Source organism: Drosophila persimilis, unplaced genomic scaffold (genome assembly GCF_003286085.1).
Source record: "Drosophila persimilis strain 14011-0111.01,24,50 unplaced genomic scaffold, DperRS2 tig00000000-arrow-pilon, whole genome shotgun sequence".
NCBI lineage: Eukaryota > Metazoa > Arthropoda > Insecta > Diptera > Drosophilidae > Drosophila > Drosophila persimilis.
Window position 1 is genome coordinate 1276710 of NW_020825288.1, and position 24806 is coordinate 1301515.

General features: G+C 46.1%; 2 protein-coding genes across 2 annotated transcripts; both read right to left on the minus strand.

Moving 5' to 3' along the window:
* Nucleotides 1-1481: 1481 nt before the first annotated feature.
* LOC6595175 (serine/threonine-protein kinase Warts) lies at nt 1482-21692 on the minus strand. Its single transcript, XM_026984978.1, has 9 exons — nt 21410-21692; nt 15002-16341; nt 5784-7286; nt 4836-5724; nt 4655-4775; nt 3910-4025; nt 3771-3849; nt 3510-3705; nt 1482-3443 (listed from the first exon to the last, which is right to left on the minus strand). The coding sequence occupies exons 2-9, from the start codon at nt 15122-15124 to the stop codon at nt 3042-3044; spliced, it is 3429 nt and encodes a 1142-aa protein (XP_026840779.1). The 5' UTR covers nt 15125-16341; nt 21410-21692; the 3' UTR covers nt 1482-3041.
* Nucleotides 21693-22623: 931 nt separating this feature from the next.
* Nucleotides 22624-24769, minus strand: LOC6595174. The gene is made up of 3 exons (XM_002020393.2): nt 24295-24769; nt 23568-24233; nt 22624-23506 (listed from the first exon to the last, which is right to left on the minus strand). The coding sequence occupies exons 1-3, from the start codon at nt 24715-24717 to the stop codon at nt 22811-22813; spliced, it is 1785 nt and encodes a 594-aa protein (XP_002020429.1). The 5' UTR covers nt 24718-24769; the 3' UTR covers nt 22624-22810.
* Nucleotides 24770-24806: the final 37 nt, after the last annotated feature.

Here is a 24806-nt window from a genome sequence, read left to right on the forward strand (position 1 = left end):
TATACCTATATGTTCCAAACTACTACCTTGTTTTCTACTACCCCAAAGAACAGTCTCTGTTAAAGTTGTTTAACCCACACCCTCACACACACACACACTCTTTATGTAAATAAGCCACAGATATAGTATATATATATGTAGGATATATGCGCAGGAATGTATTATTTGTTTAATTCTTATGTTCAACAATAGAGCGATCCCTAAATTAAGCGAAAGCCAAGCCTCAGCATCAAATGTTTTGTCTCTACAGAGAACACCCGCTAAAACAAACCCCCAGCCCCCAAAAGAAACACTAAAAGAGAGAGACAGAGAGAGAGATAACGATTCAGATAACTTATATTTCAAATATTACGCATAAATGTATTTTAATCAAAGTAAGAAAAGAAAACAAAACAAAACAAGCGAACGATTCAATGATTCAATGGATAAAAACACGCATTCATATAAATGAATAAAACCTTTTTGTCTTGATAAATTTACAAAAACAATTATTATAATTATTAAATTTACAATGTTAAAATAATAAACACCAAAATACAAAAAAAAACACAAAAAACAAAAAAATGAAATTATTAAAATTTAAAACAAATGATTTCTTATTTTCGGGTGGTTTTGGAATACATTTTTAGATAGAAATGGAGCGGCTTTACGACTCTAAACAGGTCTCAGAATTACCCAAGACATACTCGTACAGATATTAAAAAAAAAAAATCCACATTTTCAAAGGATCATAGAGGTTCTCTGAGACCTGCAGACCAGACATGTCTATATCGACCCTGTAATGGATGCCGATCAGGAATATGCATACTAGAGCCCTGCTTGAACCCACAGTATTCATAAAATAGTAGCTAATGCGTTCGATCATTACGAATCCTAACTTCAGTCGGATTCGGATCACTTCGAATCACCAAACACCAAGTTACTCAAAACAGGATACGGAGTTCGTGTGCCTTCGGTTATGCATATTCGATATTTATGGACGAAAACAAAATATTTAAGAGGAGTATCCGCTGGGGTGCTCCAGCTTCGATTATGTGATCATGTGAGGTCACATACATCTCTTTACATCTCACGGCGAAGACTCTTTTAGAGTACGACTCGAGCAGCTTAATGGTTGGTTTTGTGGCAGCACTATTTCGAAAATATCCTGAGATCCTAGATCATTCCTAGAGCTGGAGCTGGCTGGAGCTATCGGCGGTAAAAGTGCCTGGTTTTAAAACTATTTAAGTTTAGTGGTGGTTCATTTAGGGTTACATTATTTTGAATAAACTGTCGCAACGGTAGACGTGTCCAGAGGTGCCTCAAAAAAGGATCCAGAAGATGGATCAGGTATTGGATAATTGTTGGTAAATGGTCAATGCTTATGTGGAACAATGTTGAAGTATAGAACGATTTCCGATTCTTTAACGATAATTGCATATTGAAGAGAGGATGGTGCTCATCTCCCATGTAGCCTCTTAAAAAAAACAACTTCCGAAACGCTTGTTTGTATAAATTTGTTGTTTTGCATTTATTAATTTGTTTTAGTAAACTAATTGGCCAAGGCACACACAGAGTTGGTTTGTATTCTCCCCTTCAATTAGCTCGATTGGATCCTCTCGTCCCTCGTCTCACATTTAATATACTATATGCTACGTATTCGTACTATACATAATTAGATTGATAAAATATATATATACTATATGGGTAATCATATAAAAAACACACGCACACACAAACTGAGGCTAATTTGAACGGGGAAAACGCCCCACACTGCACTGCATGCTTCAGGGTAGGGCAACGCCAAAATATACGACAAACAAACCAAAAAAAACTGATGCACACCGCGCCTTAAGTGTTAGGAAATTAAACTAGATTATGGTTAGGCGGTTGGTTGTTCTATAAACTAAAAAACATCTTACGCGGTACACAACTTTAGCATAAATAAAAATGTATTGCATATACATACATGTACCTACTATATACTACAGATATATGTATATGTATAATGTGTAACTAGGCATAAGGATTAAAATGTAGTTTGCTTTACAATATTACAATAACGCCTGCTCTTCCATTCCATTCCATTTAGTTCCGTTCTCGTTCCTCGTTCCTCCTTCCTCGTTCTGTGTTGAATTCTTCTTCTACTTTCATTCTCATTTAAACAATTTGATTTGGCATTCAACAAGTTGGTCTAACATTGCTATAGATATAGATACAGATACAGTATATACGTATAACATAGATATAGATATATAGTTTGTTCTTTTCTTGTTTTTGTGGGGATTGTTGGACACAAGTTCAAAGACAATTCAATAATGAGCAGTGACAGAGATGGGTGTGGGTTCATGGATAGAATAGCGCAGAGTGGTGTGGTTCTGGTTCTGGTTCTGTTAGATTAGATTAGGCTTATAAGACCCGCTTATATCGCTATCGCTCAACTTATAGTCGCCAATCGATGACATGATGTTCCGTGTCCATCCTAAATCCGAATCTGAATCTCTGCTCCGGTGGATGATGGCCTGGACTAACCAGCCTGCTGTATTAGTGGCCATCCATCGATTGGTCGCCTGGTCCCCTGGTCTCGGGCTGTAGAGTGGATTGGGCTTAGGTAAATTCGCTTCGCTCAGTGTGTGTAGAGGGTAGAGTACTCGTTTTAAGGCATTCTTTTGTTTGAGCACCAGAAATTGGTCCGATTCTTTCAGGTTAATGCACGACGCTTAGTAGACTGCAGATCGTGGATATTTACCATAGATATCTGTAGTTTAGAAAGTGTATTCCAAAGTTATGACTCGTTCTCGCTTCCCTCTCGTTGCTCGCTTCTCGCTTCTCGCCTCTCGTTTCTTTTTTAGTTTTTTCTCTTTAAATTTATTCAGTTCATGCACTCAAGCATATGATATATTTGTATTTCTCTTCTCTCTTCTCTTTTTCTCCTATAAATTATATAATCTATATAGTTTCATTCTCCTGTGGGCTGGTCGTCACACATCGGACTCTCCTTTGTGACTATTTGACTAACAATTGATTGGGGGGTGGTGGGTTCGGGGTTCGGTATTCGGGATTCAAACGTAGACCGGCGCCTGATCGTCCGTCATATCCGGCTGCTGTTTGTCGTCGAAGAATCTCCTAAAGGTAAATTCGAAAAATCCATGGAATGGCCTGTCGTTCTGATCGATGTCGTCGCCGCTGCTCATGTTCGAGTCATTCGAGCGCAGCTTGTCCGGATCGACCGGATCGAAGTTGGACGTGTCCGTGGGATGCTTGATTTCGGGTATGAAGGGCGCCTTCTGCTTCCTCATGTCCGCAAAATCGATGCCCTTGAAGAAGTCATGGCTCTTCACCTCGTCCACGCTCTTGCCCAGCCGCTTGTCCGCCGACGCACAGAGCCGCCGAATCAGATCGGTGGCCTCCCGCGAGAGTTCCGCCTGCGGCGGTATATGCAACGTTTTCTCCCAGTTTATGACCTGCAAAGTGGACCAAAATCATTAGGTAAACCCATCATTCAGCGAAATATCAATCGTTTGTTCCACCTTCTGTTGCGTCTCCAGTGGGGTGTTGGCCAGGAAGGGCGGCTGCCCCACCAGCATCTCGTAGAGAATCACTCCGACGCTCCAGTAGTCGCACAGCTGCGTGTAGCCGCTCCGCTCCAGCACCTCGGGCGCTATGTAGTTCGGTGTCCCCACCAGCGAGTGGGCCAAAACTCTTTGGTGATCGCGCATCCGTCGTCTATGGGATCACAGGGATTTCCAGATTAAAGAATAATCAAAGGGGGATGCAATTCATGGACTTACCGCTCCAGCACAGTGGGTTTGGGTCCATTCTCCGAGTAATCCTCCCAGGGTTCCATCGAGTCCTGACGCGAGTGATTGCCTATGGGGGGTGCAGTTGATTAGAGGATCTCTCTTTCTGCTCAGCCTTCCTTTGCCTTACCATTCTCCTGATAGTACTTTGAGTTATGCGTCCATCGGAATCCCGTGCAAAGGCCGAAATCGGTGAGTTTTATGTGTCCGACACTGTCGATGAGTATGTTGTCAGGCTTGATGTCTCTGCAAGAAGGAGATCGGGAAATATATATATAAAGATCTGAACATTGAGTAAATGTATAGAAAACTATCATCAGCTATCAAAAAGGTGCAGTCAGACTATCTGTTGGAATGGCTGCGATTGTCTCTAAGAGACTGTTTTCAGAAGATTGGACATCAGTATTCGGTTCAAGGATAGTTATTACAGCTACTGTTTCTTAAGATTATGATCAGTATATTGTTATTTTATATGGGTTCTGTTCTCAATTATGGATGGGCTCTAGTCCATAGCCTATGGATTAGAATAGGATAACCTTGCATTCAAAAACACCTACATATTCGTAGAAAAAGTCAAGTTATAGAACGTCTGTATCAGATAAGGGTACAACAATTAGGGATTCAATAGATAAGATGTTCGGGGTACATATTTCATATCGAATAGAGTACAAAATCATATCGAATAGAGGCAGTAATTGAACACATAATTAAATGATTAAATGATTTCAGATATCGAACAAATTGTGCTATCAAATTGAGTTAGAAATAAGATGGAACAGATTAGATCCAGCGTTTCGCTTGGACATAGACTGGACTCTCTGGACGGGACACTACCAATCCCTTAGTTGACGCAGAACTATGCCAGGGGGTATTACCTATGAATGAAGCCCATTTTGTGTACACTGTCCACGGCGCAGGTGACTTCCGCTATGTAGAAACGGGCCAGCTCCTCCTCGAAGATGCCCAGCTTGATCAGCAGCGACATGAGATCGCCACCTGAAGAGACGACAGGTTAGAGGTGGATAGATATACATGGGAGGGACGGGACGGCCTTACCGGGTATGTAGTCCATCACAAAGTATAAATTATCCTTATCCTGAAAACTATAGTAGAGCTTCACCACCCAGTTGTTGTCGGCCTCCGCCAAGATATCACGTTCGGCTTTCACATGCGCCACTTGGTTGCGCTTGAGGACGTCGGCCTTGCGGAGCGTCTTCATGGCGTACAGATGGTTGGAGGTGTCGATCTTGCGGACGAGCGTCACCTCCCCAAAGGCACCGACGCCGATCGGCTTGATCTTCACGAACATGCTCTTGTCCATCTTGGCCCGCTTGAGGCGGATGTAGTTGCTCTCCTTCTGGTTGAGCATCTTCCGCATCTCGACCTGCGTCTCGTCCGGCAGCCCCACCTTGAGCATCTCCTTCTCCAGCTGGTTCTTGCGGTAGGTGCGCTGGCGGTACGACTTGATCACGTTCTCGATGTGCTGCTCCATGAAGAACTTGAAGGCCTGCGGCGAGTACTGCCGCATGCGCCCCTCCTTCCGCTCCTCCTCCTTCTCCTTGGAGATCTTCCGCTCGGGTATCGGCGATGCGTGCTTGATCTTCTTGCAGGCGGCGGCGGCGGCAGCGGCGGCCTTTGCTCCCGAAGAGGACGCTGTCGATGTGGAGCCATTGCTTCCGCCCGAACTGTTGGCTCCCGCCCCAGCTCCTCCCGCTCCGCTGTACTTGGCGGGCGGTATTGGCGGGGTGGTGGCAAGGTTGCTGTTTGTGATCTGAATGTTGTTGTTGTTGTTGCTGGCGGGTTTACTGTCGTTGTTGTTGTTGCTCTGGTAGGGGGGTGGGGGTGGAAGCTGTCTGCCAGGATTGCCATTGCTCGCCAGGGTTGCCTTCTGCTGTTGCTGCTGCTGCTGCTGTTGTTGTTGCTGCTGCTGCTGTTGTGCCTGCGCCTGAGGGAAAAATGGATCATTCAATGATCAAACATCTCGATAAATACCGATACCCTTACCTGCTGTGCCTGTGCTTGAGCCTGGAGTGCTCTCAGTGCCTGGAGCTGCTGCTGCTGTTGCTGCTGTTGTTGCTGTTGCTGCTGCTGTTGCACCTGGACCTGCTGCGGATGCACAATGGCAGCCTTGGCCTGCATGCTCTTGGCATAGGAGGGGGGCTCCATGCAGGCGGGCTTGACGATCACGGACCCGTTGAGAGCGGATCCCATCAGCGGCGGCGTTGTGGGCGTGGGTGGCTTCACGGCGGACGATCCCACCACCACGGACCCCGTGTTCGGGACCACCAGGAGCGGCGAGTGCTGATGGGCGGCGGCTGCCGCTGCCTGCTGCTGCTGCTGCACCACCGCCGGCGACTTCTGGGGGTAGGATGGCGGGGCGGCCATGACGTGCACCGGACTGTTGCTGGCGGAGGCACTGACCGGCGACTGGGGCGCCACTGCCGTCTGGAGCACTGGCTTCTGCACCTGCGTGCTCTTCACGCTCTGCATGATGATGGGCTGCTGGGTGCGCGCCTGGTACGCCCTCGGCTGGGGCTTGGCCAGGCCCACGGACCCCGCGGAGACGGGCGGGGGTGGCAGGATGCCGCTGCTGTTGCTCACGGTGATGGGACTGGGCGATCCCGCCGACGTGGCCGAGTAGATGCCACTGCTGGGGGACTTGCGGTAGTCCGACTGCTGCGACTGCGTCGGCGACTGGCGGGACTGCATCGAGGCCGTGTAGCTGGGCGGCGGCGGGGGCTGGCTGCTGGTCACCACCACCGTGTTGATGAGATACGGCGGCGGGGGCTCCACCGCGGCGCCGTTGCCTCCGCCGGGGTACATGTTGAGCACCTTCATCTGCTGCGAGAGCTGCTGCTGCGTCTTCAGCCCGTTCTGCGGGATGACCGGCGAGGTGCCGCGTGTCCCGGGCGCTCCTGGCGGTGGGGCTATCGCCGGCGGGCGGTTCAGCGCCGGCGACCTTCGCTTCACGTACGCCTGGTTCGTGGGCGGTGGCGGAGGGGGCGTGGCCGAGCTGGAGGCCGTCGGATTCCGTGGTGGCGGCGCCGGGGGAGCCGCATCGCTGAAGCTGCTCGGCGACGGGGAGTACGGACCCGTGGTGCTGGCCCGGCTGCCACCCCCGCCGCCGCCTCCTCCTCCGCCGAGGCCCTGGTGGGAGTGGGAGTGCGGGCTGTCGGACCGGGAGCTGCCGGCGCCCGAGTCCAGGGCCGGGCTGCAGCGCAGGTAGTGGCTGGGGGTATCCCGCTCGATGCTCGGCTTGCGAATCAGCTTCGTGGGGATCAGGGGGTTCATCATCTTTGGCACGTGTCCGTTCGTCTGCAGGGCCACGCCCACACCAACGCCCACCACGGGCTGGCCACCTACGATGGCGGGTGGCGGGGGGATGACCACATCCGGCGACGGGGACGCCGACGACGGTGGCTCCATGGGCGGCTTGACATGATGATAGTCCGGAGTAAGTGCATCATTGCGTCCATTGGTGGCTGTGTATCGCAGAGCTGTGTAATTCTGCAAAGGATGAACAACGAAGAGTGCTCGAATAAGTTTCAATCCAATCCTTAAATCCTTAAATACTTAAATACTAAAAATTCGACCCCCATCACCCATAGGGGGCTACGCCTCTGCTCTGCTGATCAACATTCCTGCACCTTCCCGACTTGCAGGAGTGTGTGTGTGTGTGTGAATATCAAAAACTAAACAAAAGAGACGCATACAAAACAAAACAAAACCAAATCAAAGGCAAAAGCAAAAGGAATAAGCAAAGAAGCAGCACCTAAAACAAAAGGCCGAAGAAACACCAGCGCGAAGCGACCGAAAAAGCATTGGAATCAAATTCTTGCCGTCGTATCGTCGAGAAATTCCTAAAAGTCAGGCGGCGCACACACCACACAGCGGGAGAGAGCGAGAGCGCGCGAACGAAACGAAACGAAAGGAAGGCAGGCGCAAGCCCAGGGTATATTAAATAAAAGGTAGAACAGTCTGGCACATGCATACGCATAAGCATGCACGTGCAAGTCTAGAATGCAACGGGCCTCACTTCCGCACGAAACATACCCTGGACATGCCTGCAAGCAAGAGAGAGCAGAGCAGAGCAAAGAGAGGAACAAGCCATCGCCGGCTGCGACTGCGACTTCGACAGCGGCTGCCAGATGCGCCAAGTGGAAGCCCAAACGAACGACAGAGCGAGCGAGATGCAAGGCCAGGCAAGGGCAACCTTCGGCTTTGATTGTGTATGCGTGTGGTGTGTTGTGTTGTGTCGTGTGTGCGTGTGTGCCTTGTTCTTGTTTCCTTCGCATATGCGTTGCTGTTGTTGTCGCTACCTCTGGCTCTGCCAGCGCTCTGCTGCTACCAGTTTTACGCGTTCTTTTGATGCCTCTTCTTCTTGATCTTCTTCAATCTGCTTTTGCCCTTTTGTGACTGATCTGATCCTCGATTTTATGACTTTACCTCTCTCGCTCTCCCTCCCTCGCTTGCCTACACCGTTTACCCATTCCAGTAACTGCGGCTGCCTAACGGATGTTGACTTTTGGATACCCTACATAAGCTGGAGTGGATGTGTTCTTCTTCTTCAAACACCAGCTGGAAACTGTAGTTGAACTCTTACATACATACGTGACTGTACTACTGCATACCCTGTACAAGGCTGGGCACAAAAACCCATATTACCATCCATTTCACATGCATTTTCGTCTCAAGCGTTAAATATGCTTCAAATTGAAACCAAGGACGCGAAACCCAATAAAGAATAAGAAGACCCCCAGCAGACTTTCTGTCCGTCGCCACCTCTCTCTCTCCCTCTCCCTCCCTCTCCCACTCTATCGTCTTACAAGCAAGCCAATTTACGGCAAATTAGCAAAAGCCAATGGGCACACTAAATCAACAAATGCCAACAAATGCAGGCAGCGAGCAACAAAAGGGGGAAAAAAGTGTCGCCTACGAGAAATTTGCATTCCGCTAAATTCCCAAATAAAATAAATTGGATTTGTCTCGCGGTGGGCGCCAGGGGGCGGGACTTGTCCAACACTTTCGTTAATCCACTTAAGCGCCTTCTTTGCGGTTCTGGCGATTGGCAATTGGTTGCAATTGGCCATGCGATTACCGGGTGGGCAAGGTCAAAGGAATTTACAGATTACACAAAACAGCACACCCTCCCAGCCCATTCCTTCCCCGTAAAGAAGATGTGGATGATGCAACCTTGACCGAATTGCACATATGTACAAACATATCTACTGTCTGCTACAGATCGAAGAACTATATAGAGACGATAGGGAGAGAGAGAGTGCTGCGAGCGAGCGAGAGAGAGGGAAGCAGTACGTTTGGTATTTATCAAAAAATCCCAACAAACGCCAACAAAATACATCAAAAATCGAAATTCTTGGCAAGGGGCAAATATTTGTGTAAAATGTGGCCACAGTGAGCACTTGATACAATGAACTACCGATGAAATAGGATTAGAGATCGATTGCAGATCGATAGACGTCAACGATATGTGGAATGATATTTCGTAGCAGAAGTAAAGATTGATGGAAGATAAATCAGAGATCTGATCAGTAGTAGAACTATAAAACATCGATTCATTTAGAATTATACTTCATGTAGAACTAAGCGAGTGTCCCCACTAGAGACTGTCTACTGTAGAAATTTCTTCAAGATGCGGGTGAACACTGGGAATATCTCGCACTGATCGGACCAGATCATGCCACACCATACCATGTACCAAAAGGCACTACAGGAGTCATAGGCATAGGCCAAACATTCTGTCTGTTTGTTTGTGTTTGTGTTTGTATTCCATGCGAGTGTGTATGGGCTTGTCCGTCTTGTTGTCTTTTGTTATTATTAGAGGCAGAACACACACACACAGAACCCACACACAGATACTCGTGTATATAGAAAACATTCTTTTTTCGGCGATTGCTTCGTCCGATATATGTATGTGCGTGCGTGCATATGTTTGTCGGCTGAGAGCATAGCATACGAAGTATTCGTATATTTAGGTGAAAATTCCTAAGAAAATAGCTAAAAACACAGCGCCCAGCCGCAGAAACACTAATGAAAGGAGAAGGCGAAGGCGAAAGCGAGAAAGCAGAAGAAAGCAACCCAACGACAGGTTCAACAAATTTTTCGCACGAATATCGCGCAAATTAGTCGAAAATTGCCCCCCAAGGAATTCCATTTTGGCTCGAAAATGTAAAATCTGTCCGTGTCGGTGTCCCCACCGTTCCCCCCCATAAAAGATTCAAAGACAGCAGATACAGTGTGTACAGTGGCCTACAGTGGCTTTGAGAAGTATGCGAATTTCGTAGATTTGTGCCGTTTGGCTCCTTGAACACCTTGCTTTCCTTCGAACACTATTATTGATAGAGCAAAGGCCTCTAGAGTGAGTGATTTCAGTTCCATATACAACTATCCTTCAATCCCTTGAATCCACATCATTCTTTGGCAATTACTTCCCCTCCGATCGCATACTTCTTCCAACCACTGTTGGCCGCACACACTCCTTATATAAATAGACGATTAGATGGATGAATTCGCACCAAATCTAAAATTGGGTTTGGGGATTACATGTTCGCGGCGGCGGGCCATAACCGGACCAAATAAGAGTCACCGCCGATCATATGGTCTCTGGGTGTCGTATGGGGATCGACGGAGAGATCGCCGGATCGATGGTCAAACGCACACATTTTCCTCACTTTGTTTACTAATTTATTTATGGATTATTTTAATTTTTATTGTAATGGCTGCGTGCCACCGATGACTGCCACACTGCGTTGGCGTTTGCCGCTTGTTTATTTTGTTGCCCTTTTTTGCGTTTGATTTTTTATTTATTATCGGCATTTGTTATTTTAATTAATTTCTGCGCATACTTCTGCCGCAGCTCGGTGCGGCCGGGGTACACTTGGAGAAACAAGGGGGTACCAGGTTGATCTCAGTGTATGATCTTCGCCACCTCTGATGATCCGTTATTCTTGTCATTTGCCTATTCTCATGCCCAAACTGTTTTGGGAGAGAGGATGGATCATCGCTCAGAGAGGATCATAGGTATTGCTAGGAAGTCGGTTTGAGCAGCACCAGAGAGAGCAGAGTCAAGCAAAGCTCTCCTCTCTCAAAACTCATACTTGAAACTCAATACAGAGCATGATACTCTCTCAAATATTAGAAGATGCTTAATACCTTCGAAATTGTGCATCATATATTTCTGTATACATATATTTCCACTGATCTTCGGGACATCAAAAAACATTTTGCATTCTCTTACGATTCGTTCCATAAAAATCCTTCCTTAATACAAATTTCCAGGTTGGTCGCTCTCCCTTCAACGGAGACACACACTGAATCCATAAATGTCGACCCAAAAGACCTTCCACTGCATATAACACCATTTCCATAAAGTGAAAATTCTTTCGAAAGCAGTGCATATTTTTCTCCCAGTGCATGGGTTGACCATTATTGATGTGCAGATATTTATAGCCCGGCCAGAATGTCTGCGACGGCTCCCCTCTCCCCACCCCCCACTCCCCTCTTCGAAATGCCGCCAAAATCTAGGCAGGGAGGGAGGGGAGGGCGGAACGTTTTGCGTGGGCGGTGGACATGGCCGCTGAAAAGTGTTGATCGGCGATCGGGTGGCGGCGGTGCATAAATTCCGTATTTATTTATCGTTCAATCGTTTATCGCTTTGACATACGCCCTGCCCCCACACAGCTGTTGGCTGCACTGCGGCACGGGAGGGGGGAGGAGGCCGGGGGGATGCCTATATATGAGCAGATTATGGGTTTCTGGTATTTAGCCGCTCAGCATGACCAATTAGCCAGTCCATTGTGCCGCCAGAGGCAGAAGCAGAGGCGTGTAGGCAGCCAGACATCGGGCGAAAGTTGGCCGAAAACCTAAAGCCAGAGAGGCGACAGCAGCGACCATGGCCAATGCCAGGCAATTGCAGCATTAAATTGTGGCCTGTCCAAAACTGGCCAAGTCATAACAATTAGCCAACATCCTCATATGCCCCCTGCATGCCCCCCCTGCATCGCCCAACAAACATATTTTTTATGGCCAAAAACCTGAGCACCGCCCCAAACGCTTGGATTAAGAGAAATCTCCTTCTGCTTCTGCTTCTCGCCTGCCTCTGCCTCTGCCTCTGCCACTGCCTCTTCCTCTCTGTCTTGTGGAATGCTTTTGGGGGCTGATCCTCAGAGTCGGAGTCGGAGTCGCAGTCGGAGTTGGAGCCAGGGTCCAGTCGGGAATCCAGCGATAATTTACAGTCGCAGCAAACAGTAGCTGGCAGAAAGTGGTGGATCGTAAAATTGTTAATTGATGACCCGTCAGATAATATTTAAGAATTTTTATGATGTCCTCCCCCCGTCCCTGGCTCCCCTGCCGCCTGCCTGCTTTTACAGCCCGTTTCAGATATTTAGGAATTCCGCCAGCGATCGATATCTTCTAATGGAAGTGCAATGACGACGATGACGATGTTAATGGCCCAAAGCGGAAAGCCAAACAAATTGAATTAGTTATCAGTTATGGCCAAAACATTCCGCACATCGGGAATGTGAAGTTTTTCCATAATTGCGATTATTACGAATCGAAATGAGGCATTCATTAGGTTTTCCATTGGATAAATTATGATAAAATGGAATCGTTCTGATGGAATGTGAATCATCAAAAGTGAATCAATTATCGCTTCTAAAGTGAATCAAAGACACTTCCCAAAACAATTAACGATGATAAATGGGCTTATGAGTAGAGAAATCCATCCAAAAACAGCTTGAGCTTGGGAATGTAAATGATATCTGTTTTCGTATGGGTTACACGTTTTTTAATGTTCAGGGGTCTGTTCAGAACACAATGAATAATGTTCCACAAGGCACACATTCATCGAATGAAGCTAGATAGACCGCTCTCGAACATTCGCTACGAGCGAGTCGGTATTTTCTATGATTAAATACTAAAACGATACCGATATTGTACCACTTCGATAGGGATTAGCGCTTTAACCATCGCATCGAAGATTCAAAACGATCTAAAGCAGATTCTACAACATGTAGCTCCAAAAGAGCACAAATCGGGCCAATACTCGATCTATATTTATCGATAAACGAGTCTGAAAGATGTGTTTAGATAACTCGGTATCGATAACTTCTGTTCAGATATGATTTGGCATTAATTCGATAAATATATCAAAGTTTTCCCATGAAAGCCATCGCTTTTGAAGAAATGCAGTAATTCTTAAATTCTTGGGAATTTATTAAACTGATTGGGAAAACGATAAGTTCGAGCCCAGCAATGATCGATTAATGTAAGATGTCAGTCCATTTGAGCAAGTTATCAGTGCATTTCAGCAAGTATTCGAATGAATACCATATTTAAACAACTCCAAACTCTGATATAAAGCCAAAGACACATCTCTTACACTCCTGAAACGCACTGTAGCTGTTGCAACGCACTGAATCGAAGTATGGGGACACCGATAGAGAGGGAGGGAGGGAGAGACCCGTTCGAGCCGAACAGTTAATAAATGATTATTGCTAGTTGTTTGGCTAATTGCAGAGATGGTGCTGAAATTTACAGCGGATCGTGCGAGATCATTCCGATCATTAGTCATCGCCTCCGACCTCTCTTTCGCTCTCTCTCTCTCTCTCTCTCCATCTCTTCTTCGCTCTGGTTTTTCATTGAAATCAATAGAAAATCCACTCATCCCGCGATCCGCCAAGCGATCGCTCCTTCAGCTCTGATCCGATTCGATCTGTTTCTGTTCTTTCCAATCTTTTTGGCTCACTTTTTTGTTGGATGATTTTCGGTGTGACGTCAATGGATGGAATCCAGGGCGATCGCGTGTACGCACACACTCGTCGCTCTTTCTCTCTGGCTTGCTGGACACCACTCTGTCTGGCAGCAGTCGGTGCCACCAGCCTCCCACTCATTCTCGCAGAAGGCAGAAGGTCAATTGCATTTCGTTTGTCAGTTCATTAATTTCATTCCCATTCCTCTCTCTCTCTCTCTCTCTCTGTCTCTCACTCCCCTTGGCGTTTAATTTTAGCTCATTTCGTGGCTCTCCCACTCTCTCTGTTTGTTCAACTCCTCCTGCCACCCACCTCCTCCTCCTCCTCCTCCTACTGACCTTGTTCTATCAGGTGAAAAATCTATGGCTCGTGCCAGTTTCCAGTGAAATTTCAGTCTATTTCCAAGGGGTATTTCAGCTGAAAGTGAACCAGCTACTATATATATTCCTGATCTGCATAGATGGATGAGGCATCATCTATAAGGCACAATCATCTCATGGCCTCATGGCCGCCTTTCTGTCTGTCGAGTTCTGTGGTTAAGAAACTTCTAGGACTAGCGTGATCCGATACGATCGCTAAGGCACACAGATATGATCGGTTGAAAGATCAATCAGAAAATTAAGACTACCTAAAATTTATGATGGAAATCCTAGAAACAATCGGTTGTTGATCTTTCCTATGGATCTACATAACTATTGATCCTTCATAGAACATCTTCAACTTATTGAGACTAAGATCTATTCAGAATTCACACAAATTTGATGGAAGTCCAGCCAAATTATACAAAAATCATGAGATCGTAGATCATGATTTGTAATAGTATTGAGTATTTTCACTGTATTTTCAGCTGTAGAGCTGCTAGGAATCTGTTAGGAGTTCTCTGCCATTCCGCATCGCTTCTGTACTCCGAAACAGCATCCAAATTTTCGGATCTCCCATTCCTCCACTCAAAAATTCCATTTAAATTCCACCCACATCAATCTGTATTGTTGTTGGCTCTCGGATTCTGTTTGTGGCTTGCATTTTATCATCTACTTGTTAGGTTTTTATTAGTTGTCGTGATTTTTCCTTTTGTGTCTGTCTTGGCGCACCATACGGAGAGCGGAGGGGAGCGGGCTATAAAATGTTTTGATAAGCATTGTTAATGGCATAACTTCGACTCGAATGAACAAAACCCGAGGCTGGGAATGAGTGGACTTTAATCCAAGATGATCCCCGCCGAGTCGAGAGGCGGCGTGCATAATATCAGGCTAAATGGTTGTTGGTTGAATGCTTTAACATGTTCTACGGCTGCTCTTTGGAAACAGCAGCACGCATTGAGGGGTTCTTTGGATGAGTCACCACTATGGAAATTCCTGGGAGTTGATAAGAATTTTCACTTGACACTTTCACACTGGTCTGATCTTCGTAGATCCATCCACGAACTTTTATTCCAGTTGATCGATTTCTTACCTGATTATTTCTTTGATTGTTTTGTACTTCGAATCGTGTTAGATCCTGCTTGATGCTCTCGAGGGCTTCCGCAGTGTATTTATCATTGGGGCGACCGCCCCTTTTCTCCCCCGCTGGATGCATTCTGCTGCTTCTGCTGCTGCTGCGTCTTCTGCTGCGTCTTCTCTCTGCGGTATTTTCCACTCATATCACAAAATACTCTTCTCTGCTCAGCTCTCACTCACACACACTCTCACACACACACACACACGAACGCACACACGAACGGGCGCGCGAACACTAAGGCACTCGTTTCTCTCGCTCCCACATCAGGGGAGAGATTTTCGTATGTAAATAAATATGTTTTATGTTTACCCTCCTTTGCGGGGATTTACTTTGCTAAAATATTCACTTGTGTACGAGTAAATATATATGTAAATAAATAAATTATTTAATCAACATTTGTGGCTCTTGCTTTGTTGCTTCTTTCGCTCTTCTTCTGTATATTCTTAGGCACTTTTCTGCATTTGCATTTCTATTGTGGGCGACTTTATAATGAACTACTTAGGCGTGCTTATGCGAAGGTTTATGGTGTTCTATTATCTTTATTGTTGCTGCTGATCTTGAGATTGTTGATCTCAATAAAGATAAATGTCTTTGCATTGCTCCCGCTTGTCGCTGTGTAGGCTCAGTGGGAGCTTTTTCCGTGGCTTTGTTTTGCTTTGCTCCCGCTTTGCTCTCTCAGTGGGCTTAACGGGAGCTTTTGCTCTGGTTATGGATGATATTAACGGTTACTCTTGTCGCCCCCTCGCTATAATTTCTGCCGCTTTGCACTCGTTCTCGTTGCTCTTTTACTCGCTGTAGTTTTTGTTTTACTGTTTTACTTTTCTTTTGATTTTTTGGTATTCCTTTTCGGGTTTTCGCCTTCGCGTTCCCTTTTATTTGCGTTTCAAATAGTATTATTTATCACTCGCGACGCGAAAAACGCACAGAACACCCCGTCCAAAAGGCACTTCTTCACATTTGCATTTCCAACAAAAACTTCTTCATTTTGCATGTAAATAATTCCTCTTTTCTTCGCATTTTGTATTCGATTTATTTCGGTTGTTTTTTTTTTTATCACAATTCAAATTTTATGCAAACGCAAAAGAGTCGCTCGCTCGCTGGCTGGCGATGAATGGCCGGGCTGGCGGTAGACGAATACGATTTGAATATTTGAATACCAAAATATTAGTTGATTTTTTGTTTAATTCGATTTGATTCTTGAGCGGTCTGCGGCCACAGTGGAATTTTAATTGATCGACGGCCGGACCCACAGAGACACACACACACTCACACTCGCAGAACAGACGACGTGAAGGCTGAAAATAGACGGAAAAAAACAAAAACAAAGATGTGAAAATTGTGATCAAACAGAAATTGTCACACGCTATGGCCGAGGACGCGTTTCGGACGCGTTTAAAGCAGCCCCAAAACAGCAAAGTCATTCGGTAAACGCACACGCCAGAATGCTGTCTCGCTCACGCAAACGCAGGGATATACTCATGTAGTTGTCTCGCTTCCACATGCACACATACACAAGAAGTACCAAACGGTAAGCCTAACGGTACGCACCTACCATACGGTAATAATTTCCCTCAAATATCCCTCGCAGACACACACACCCACAACAACACTCTCCAACATATGTACCTTGGACCGTAATCCCATCATTTACATGCCAGAGACGTGAGTCAGAGCACAGCAGACAGCTCAAGAGAGCCGGCCCCTGGCCGGAAAAGCCTCACTCATTGTTCCTAATGACCCACGAACGGGGAGGAAGAGACAAGAGACCAAGAGGAAGTTCACCTGGAAACAGTTTCGCAGAAGAGAGATCGCGCTGCATCACCTGAGAGGGGGGGACGGGGGCGGACAGTAAGACGCGTGCACATAATTTATGCGTAGCGGCATTATGTCATCCCCGAATTCGAATTCGAAATCGAATTTCTGGGGAAATGAACACAACAAAAAATCCCCGCACCAACATCATTTTTACGATGAACCATTAAATTCACACTATCCCAAAGGGGGGAGGGGGTATGGCGTGCGCACCTGACTATGAAATAGCCATTAATATATGTATCTGAGAGATACTACGTAAACACAAAACAACATTCCGAATTTGTGCCAAGTGCAAATGAGGAGGGAAATATGAGAGAAAGATTGGGATACCCTTTTGCAGATCCGATTGGGATGAGGGGATGATTTCGGGTAGATGGGTGGCCCACTATCTCCGAAAATGTGGATGCCACCACCTTTCGTCGGTACACATTCCTCAAGAGAACAGATCTTTGCGGGCCCTAGACATCTGTCAACATTTAGCGGGTCTCGGATCTTTAAACAATATTTTGATTGCCCCCCAACATAAAAAGCAAAAACAAGAACGGAAAATATGAGTTTAATTATTCTGTTGACAAAAGTGGAATTCTGCGTTTACTTTAATTCCTTTACTTTTTCCATTTTTGCCATGGAATGTGTACCCGTAGCCGGCCGTACAATAGATGATAACACCGGGGAGCAGAGAGATAGAGATACAATATGTACATATGTGGGATTGTAGATCTGGTTGGGTAAACACCTCTCTTCCACGCGCCATATCCGCGAATGTCAACAGCGCACGACCCTGGTGGGGTGGGGGGGTGTACACTGTACGCTGTACATAGGTGTCCCGTCCCCCTATCGCGGTCCACCTCCCCAACTTGGGATATTTTGCACATTCCACGAATTCTACAAAATGTTTTTGCGCAAATATATGTGCATGTGGGAGTGGGTATACGAACGAGTACATATATTATATATCCGATAACTAATTAACAATACAAATAGCGAATACCCTGGCATTCCACTCGCGTGCTCTCTCTATCTGTCTATCTCTCTTCCTCTCTCCAATTCCCATTGCCATTGTGAGGGATATTTTGATTTTGATGGGTTATTAAGCGACTCGACGCTTTGGGAATTTTTAATTGTTTAATTGCGTCCAAAGCTCGGGCCTTGCCTCAGGCCTCCCTCCCCCACATAAAAGAGAGGCTGCCGCTTAAGCGGAATTCTTTATTTAGCATTAATTGAGACATTTTATTAGCAATTATCCGAATTGAACATTTACCAATGGCTAATCAGGAAACGAGAGGACATTTTCCCACAGCTTTGAGTGATCTTTTAATGGCAGGGAATTTCCCATCAAAATGTACATATGTATGTGTATTTGGAAGGACAATCTCCATTCCAGCATTCCCTACTGTTAATCTCTCTGTTGTTCAGTTAGCGTATAACAGCCTCTGTAAAGAGAGCAATTGAGTGCAGCCAGCAGGGGGCAAACACTCAAATACGCACTCACACACGCACACACACACACACCCCACGAAGAAGTGTGCGACGTCAACGCCTGCCGCAACGCAACGCAGTGTCTTCTAGCTGTGTAGCATATTTCAGGCTAGATCTAGCCTTTTTAAAGTGGAATGGCTTATAAAATTTCCAAAATTCTCATATAAACTGTCTACATTACTAGTAAATTTATATTGCATCTCTTCTGAACTGAACTTGATCTTTGGCTCTATATATCAGCAGTTAAGGCCGTTAGACCATCGAATAGACCAGCACTGCCTACTAGCTCTCGGCGGCAGAAGATAAAAATAGTATTAGTTGCTGATTATTATTGCAAAAATGCGCATTCCACGGCAACTTATTCCACAAGGGAAGTGGGAGAGAGAGGCAGAAAGGCGGCTCGGCTCGGCTGCTGTTGCTCTACTCTACGCGTGCACTTCTCTCTCTCTCTCTCTCTCTCTCTCTCACTCTCTGTGTTTTCGTTTCGTTTTCCCTTTTTTCAAGCACTCTCACACACACACACACCCATACAGAGCGACTGCAGCATGTTTCAAAATGTGTGGAAAAGAGGAGGAAGCATAGAGGAGTGAACGGGGGGAGAATTGAAGCAAGCAAGAAAAACGAGCTAAATTGCATTTTCGTCGTCGTCGTCGTCGTTGTTGTTGTCGCTCGGCTAAGATGGGAGGGCAGTGGCGTCGCCCAGGGGGGGTGGTGGGAGGTATGTGGAAGGCATTGCAGAGCTGGTCATCAATGGCCGCCCACCCAGCCCCCTCCTCGACCGGTCGGACGCGTGAACGGACACGCTCAGATCGGACTGGAAATGTGTGCTCTCTGTCTTACACCCTAGAAAGAAGGAGTACCAGAGATCGATAGGAGAAGTGGGAGTATATCGAGAGAGAAAGAGTGCTTTGAAGCTTAGGAAAAGGGTATCCCTAGTACGTCACAGCCCACTCCAAATCTTCCTTCATTCCTTTCTTGTTTTATCGTTCATTTACTTTTAAGAGCAGCAGCAACAACAACAACGAGCCTCGCCACAAAACCTCACCTGTTCCATGCTGCCGCCGCTGGCAGCGTACCAGCAGAGCACCAGCCACTCACACACACGCACGCACACATACACTCTCGCATAATCCACTACGAATTGCATGCTGGAATGTGAATGGAATCTCAACAATTTTTAGCGTCGGCTGACGATGACGCCGCAGCAACAGCAACAACATTTTGCACGTTCGGAATGGAAAGGAACGAAACGGGGGAGGGGAGTCGTCGGGGGCCTGGAAGCCTGGTCAAGCTCTTTTTGGCTCGAAGACTGTGACTTTTTTTGGGGCTTGGCTTTAACCAAATTGCAACATTTACATTTCAACTGTCATGTCTGCCCGCCCGATCCGATCCGAACCCCTTTCCGCTTCCATAAATCCCCTGCCTGGGAAATTATTGTCGCTTTGACATTGAGCGCATTTCTCACAGCAGAGACGTCAACGTCTGCGGCGCTGCTTCTAGTTACAAAGTGAACCAAAGGAGAGGAGAGGGACGTGGTATGGCGTGGAGAGAGCATGCAGTTACTTGTGCCACATTTTTGCATCTCTCATATTCACATTTACCCTGCTTTTGCTGTTGCTTTTGTTGTAGATTTGTCTCCATATTTCTTTTGACATTTTTTTTTTTGTTATTCGTATGTAAATCAGAGGTGCAGCTGCCTGCACGCCTGCCTGCCCAGGGTTGCATCAGCGCGAGAGATAGACATTGTTGTAGGTACAGTGGAGAGTGGCCAAGTGCGAACACAGAACTATGGATATGTTTTCTCAAACGGTTCTCCTGCCTCCCAATTGCTGTTCTCACTTTATTGGAAAAATCTTCCAGATTCACTAAAAACTTGCATATTCCCTTGAGGCAGTCACCACTGTACCCCTCGGCATGTTCTGTTCTTTTCACTGTTTGTCTTGTTTTTCTCATTCCCCCCCAATTACGCTTGTTCTTGTTGTTGTTGCAGTAATTCTCGCTCTTGTTTTTCACGATTTATTATGGTTTTTCTTTGCCGTTTTTTTTCTTTCTTAAAGAATTGCAATTGTAAACGCCCACGAGACGGGTTTTTGACACCTGAATTATTGCCGCAATTTGTTGCAGTTGACATTTGTCTGCCGAGGGGTGGTGCTACGGAGAGGGGCAACCTCCACTCACAAAAGTGCAGCAGGTTCAAGACACAATGATGCGTGCGCGAGTGCGTGCGTTCGGGGGCAGAGTTTGACCTTGCGACAAGGAAGCTTCCTTTTCGTAAGCACCGTTCTTTAACTATTTAAAAACTAGTGTGAATAGTTTTGCACACACTGACACAGCAGCTGAAGAATTGGGTGTCCGATTGGGTGTAGTAACATGGGTGAGGGGGGAATATCAACTCCTAGGGCACTCCTTGTGCGGGAGAACGTACTCTGGTCATTCCTCACCTCGTATTTAATACACTTTGGCCAGGAGGAGGCCTGTTCTGTTTCTGTGATCCCCTCTCTATCCCACACTCCAACTCTAATCACACACACACACACGAAATAGTTGAGAGAGCGAGAGAAATATGTAAATACTGGATCCAGGGGGGGCAGGGAATTCAGGCATTTGGTATTTTTATGGCAAATCAAACATTTTGTAAACCAAAATGCACTCACTAATACACACAAATACTATAGATCACACTCGATCAGTACTCTTGCACAAATGCAAAAGTTAACAGTGGCACACACACTCTCTCATGCATACAGCTTAACAGTCCTCACGCACACACCTAACCCACATACATTTCCCAGCAGTTTTTGCATTTCGTTTTTAAACACTTTTTCCACAGATTTGCTGCGTTTTTCCTTCAGCTTTTTTTCGAGAGAAATACATTCTCACAAACGATGGCCACAATAGGGGTATGAAGGAGACATACAATTGGAAATACACATGCACACACGCACACCGCCACACCAGCGCACACTCTCGCAATCGAACTGTTGCATTTTTGTTGCTTTTGGAAAATACACAAATTGCGCACACGTTTCGTATGCAAACGTTGCATTTTCCACCTCAACCGTGATTTACCTTCACGCAGCGAGTTTCCCAGCACTTCTCCTGCCACTTTTCTTCTATATTTTTGGTTATTTGGCTCTTTGTTCTCGCCTTTTTCTTCAACTGGGGAACACCACACACCACACACACGGAACGGAGCACTGAGTAGTATTTTTTTTTTGTTGGTTGTTGTTGACAAATTGCTCAATGGCTTTCTCTTCACTGCCCCCCCGATGGGTGGCACTTGCCGACGAACACCAAGGCTATAACGTTGCGCACGAGCATATTTTTGTCGATTTTCCGTGCGCGTTTTCAATAAAATTGATAAAAATAAGCTGCTCCGATCACTTTTTGTTGCTGGCTTTTGGATCATCAGATCAGCTGTGACCACGAATTTTTCGATAAAATATACCGTCTGACCCTCAGAAATATACCAAAATATACCGTCTCATTGTCAAAATATACCGTAAGTATACTATTCAATCATACATATTCCTCGTTTTTGATATTCCGTTGAATAATTCTGTCGATCTAAGACTTTCAGTTTTGCCCACATAGTTTTATCCCATTGATGAAGGAATTTGCTACTACATATGCTTACTTTAAGTACTCCCTTTTAATTAATTGTGTCTAAAACGATGTTTTAACAAACAAGTTCCACAAAAATGTGTCACGTCATTTTTTACATGCTGCTGGTATTTGAAGACTGTTGCTGTAGAGCGATAACTCAAAAAATATGCGTTGTATACGTTATTTTTATAACGTCTGTTCGTAAATATATGTTTAAAAATTAAATTTATTAGATTGATAAAATATACCATTATATTCCCAAAAAACCGTAAATATACCGTCGGCTCAATTTTAACCTAAAAAATTACCGAAAGGCATTGAAAATACCATAAACGGTCACCCTGATCATCAGTGTACGAGCAGTGTGACCAGTGTGAGTGCATCAGTGTGACCTTACACAAATAATCACAGCCATGCAATAAAATACTGAAAGCCGAAATCGTTGTTATTTCTCAACTGATATGTATGTCGTTACACAAATTCAAATTCCGCCGCCAACGTTTGCGTCGAATAAATAATGGCCGAGTGCTAATTGTGTAGAGTTGAGTGTGAAAAATGTAGCATTGCAAAGAACTTAGATATCGCATGAAAGCGAAGAAGGAGATCTGCAAAAGAAAAGAGTTTAATGTTTGCGTAAATGCGTATTTAGTTACAACATAAGTATATGTTTGCAGAGGAGAGATACAGAAAATGAATAATTTGCATGTGTTCTTCACAACGAACCATCGCTCAGCACTTCCTTTCTTTCAGAAAACTTAAAATAACTAATTTCATATTTGAAAATTTCGTGCGCCCAAGGACCGCACTAGGCTTTTTCTTCTAGGTCCGACGATGGGGAGGAACGACTGATGGCGGTTTGCCGGCTCACAGAAATCCATTTAGATATTCCAACCAAGCGGATACATCGATTTCCGACTGGACTTCCTTTACGAGCAAACGCCGCAGAGAGCGCATGTAACCCACATCGCTGCTGTAGCGAACGCTTAGCTCAGGCACGTTTATTTTGGCCTCTGGCAAATTCACCTTGGGCCTGCCTGCAATCACCTTGGCGTCGACGCGCTTCTTCCAGTGCGGCACTTCCTTTTCCTTATCAGTCCCCTCGGGGGTCTGCTGCTTCTTGCTCTGCATAACCTTCCAAAAGCGCTTCAGATTCATCCATAGGTCATAGTCCTTGAGGGCGTTCAGGAGTATATTCAGATAGTCCTCCCGCGACAACTGCTCATCGTCGTCGTCCTCGATCTCACTCCTTGGCTTGTATTTCGCCCACTGCCTGTCGGTGAACTCATCGCACACTTTCTTCGGCCCGAACGCGACATTTCGGGGGAAGTAAAACAGCTGTAGAAAGTGATCGGCGAACTCGAAGCGAAGATACGCCTGCTGCCACTGCGGAATGTTCCTAATATAGGTGCCGATGTGCTGGGGATTCTGCGAGTTGAATATCTCGAAGAACTGGGCAATCAGCAGGCGCGTCTGCGGACCCAGGCTCGGGTAGGTCACAGCGTTGTCCACGTATTTCAGCTCTGCCGTGTTGCTGACTTCCACAACGAGTGAGATAAGGCGCTGACACAAAGGGAAAAGAGTTGGTAAGCATGGGAAATATATACATATAATATATAATCACCTGAAGTATTTCCAGACGGTCGGGGTACAGGGACTTTCGGGCCGCAAAGCCGTACAAACGCATCAACTGGCGCACAATATCCGTGAGCCGCATTGTGGCCGACATTCCGAAGACATGGATGGCAAACGGCTTTGTCTCCTCATTGAAGATCTCGGACTCGGACTGGCGCAGACGGTTGTGGTCCAGCCAGGATAGGAACTCCAATTCCAGGATCCGACACAGCATGAGCAGCACATCGAAGAGTCGCGAGAGGCGTGTCCCGGGCGAGAGATTATTGAAGTCGTCTAGACAGAGTGTGCCACTCTTCCAGTCGTAGTCCTGCACATGCTGCAGCAATGCCGTCTCGTATGACACGTCCATTTCTTCCTCCTCCGTGAAATTGAACACGTGCACCTCATAGAACTTTGTGCGCTCGCGGATTTCCATATCGCTGCATTGCGGCAAGATCTCCTCCAAAAGATCCAGATAGAACTTCAGCTTTGACGTCCCTTTGTCGGAACGGGCGCTACGAATGGACGGATTCGGGATGCGAAGGAAATTCAAGTAAGATGGGCGCAAGCTCGTCCAGCAGGGCGGAAAGGTATCGACCAGGAGAAAGAAGGTGCGTATCACCTTGGCATAGATGTCTCCCAGCTCCCTGACACTCATTTCTTTGGCAATCAGAACCTGGAAAAGGGAAAGGGTACTCAGCTCTTTTCTCAACTCAGTTCAAGAAGCACTCTCCTACCATGGCCATTTCAACGAGCCTGTCGAAGATACCATTTCCCGGGTACACAAATTGCATCGCCATCATCTCCAGCTGGTCCAGGAAGGTGTCATATTGGTGGCCACTTAGCGTTCTCTTCAGTTCTTCCACCACAGAGTTGTTTGGAACATCTGGCAGCTTGGCAGCGCGGTGCTTGTTTTCGCATTCCCTCGTATTTCGCAGACACCTGGGCATAGAAGCTCCCGGCAGACGGTTCTCCGACTTCATATACATATTGGAGATGAAAATACCCAGATTGCTTATCCAGTCCATCTTCGGGGCTGGGGGCTTATTGCTGGCCGAAGCGCGCTCGTTCGATTTCTTCATTTCATCTAATTCCGACATCTCCTTCGTTTCCATGTCCTCTTTCTTAGCTGCAGCGTCGGTCTTCTTGGAGGCATTCATTTCAGCAATATTATATATACTTTCATCCAGTGAAAAATCTTTGATATAATCCAACTCGGGACTTTTTTCACTCACAGGTTGAGTAGTAC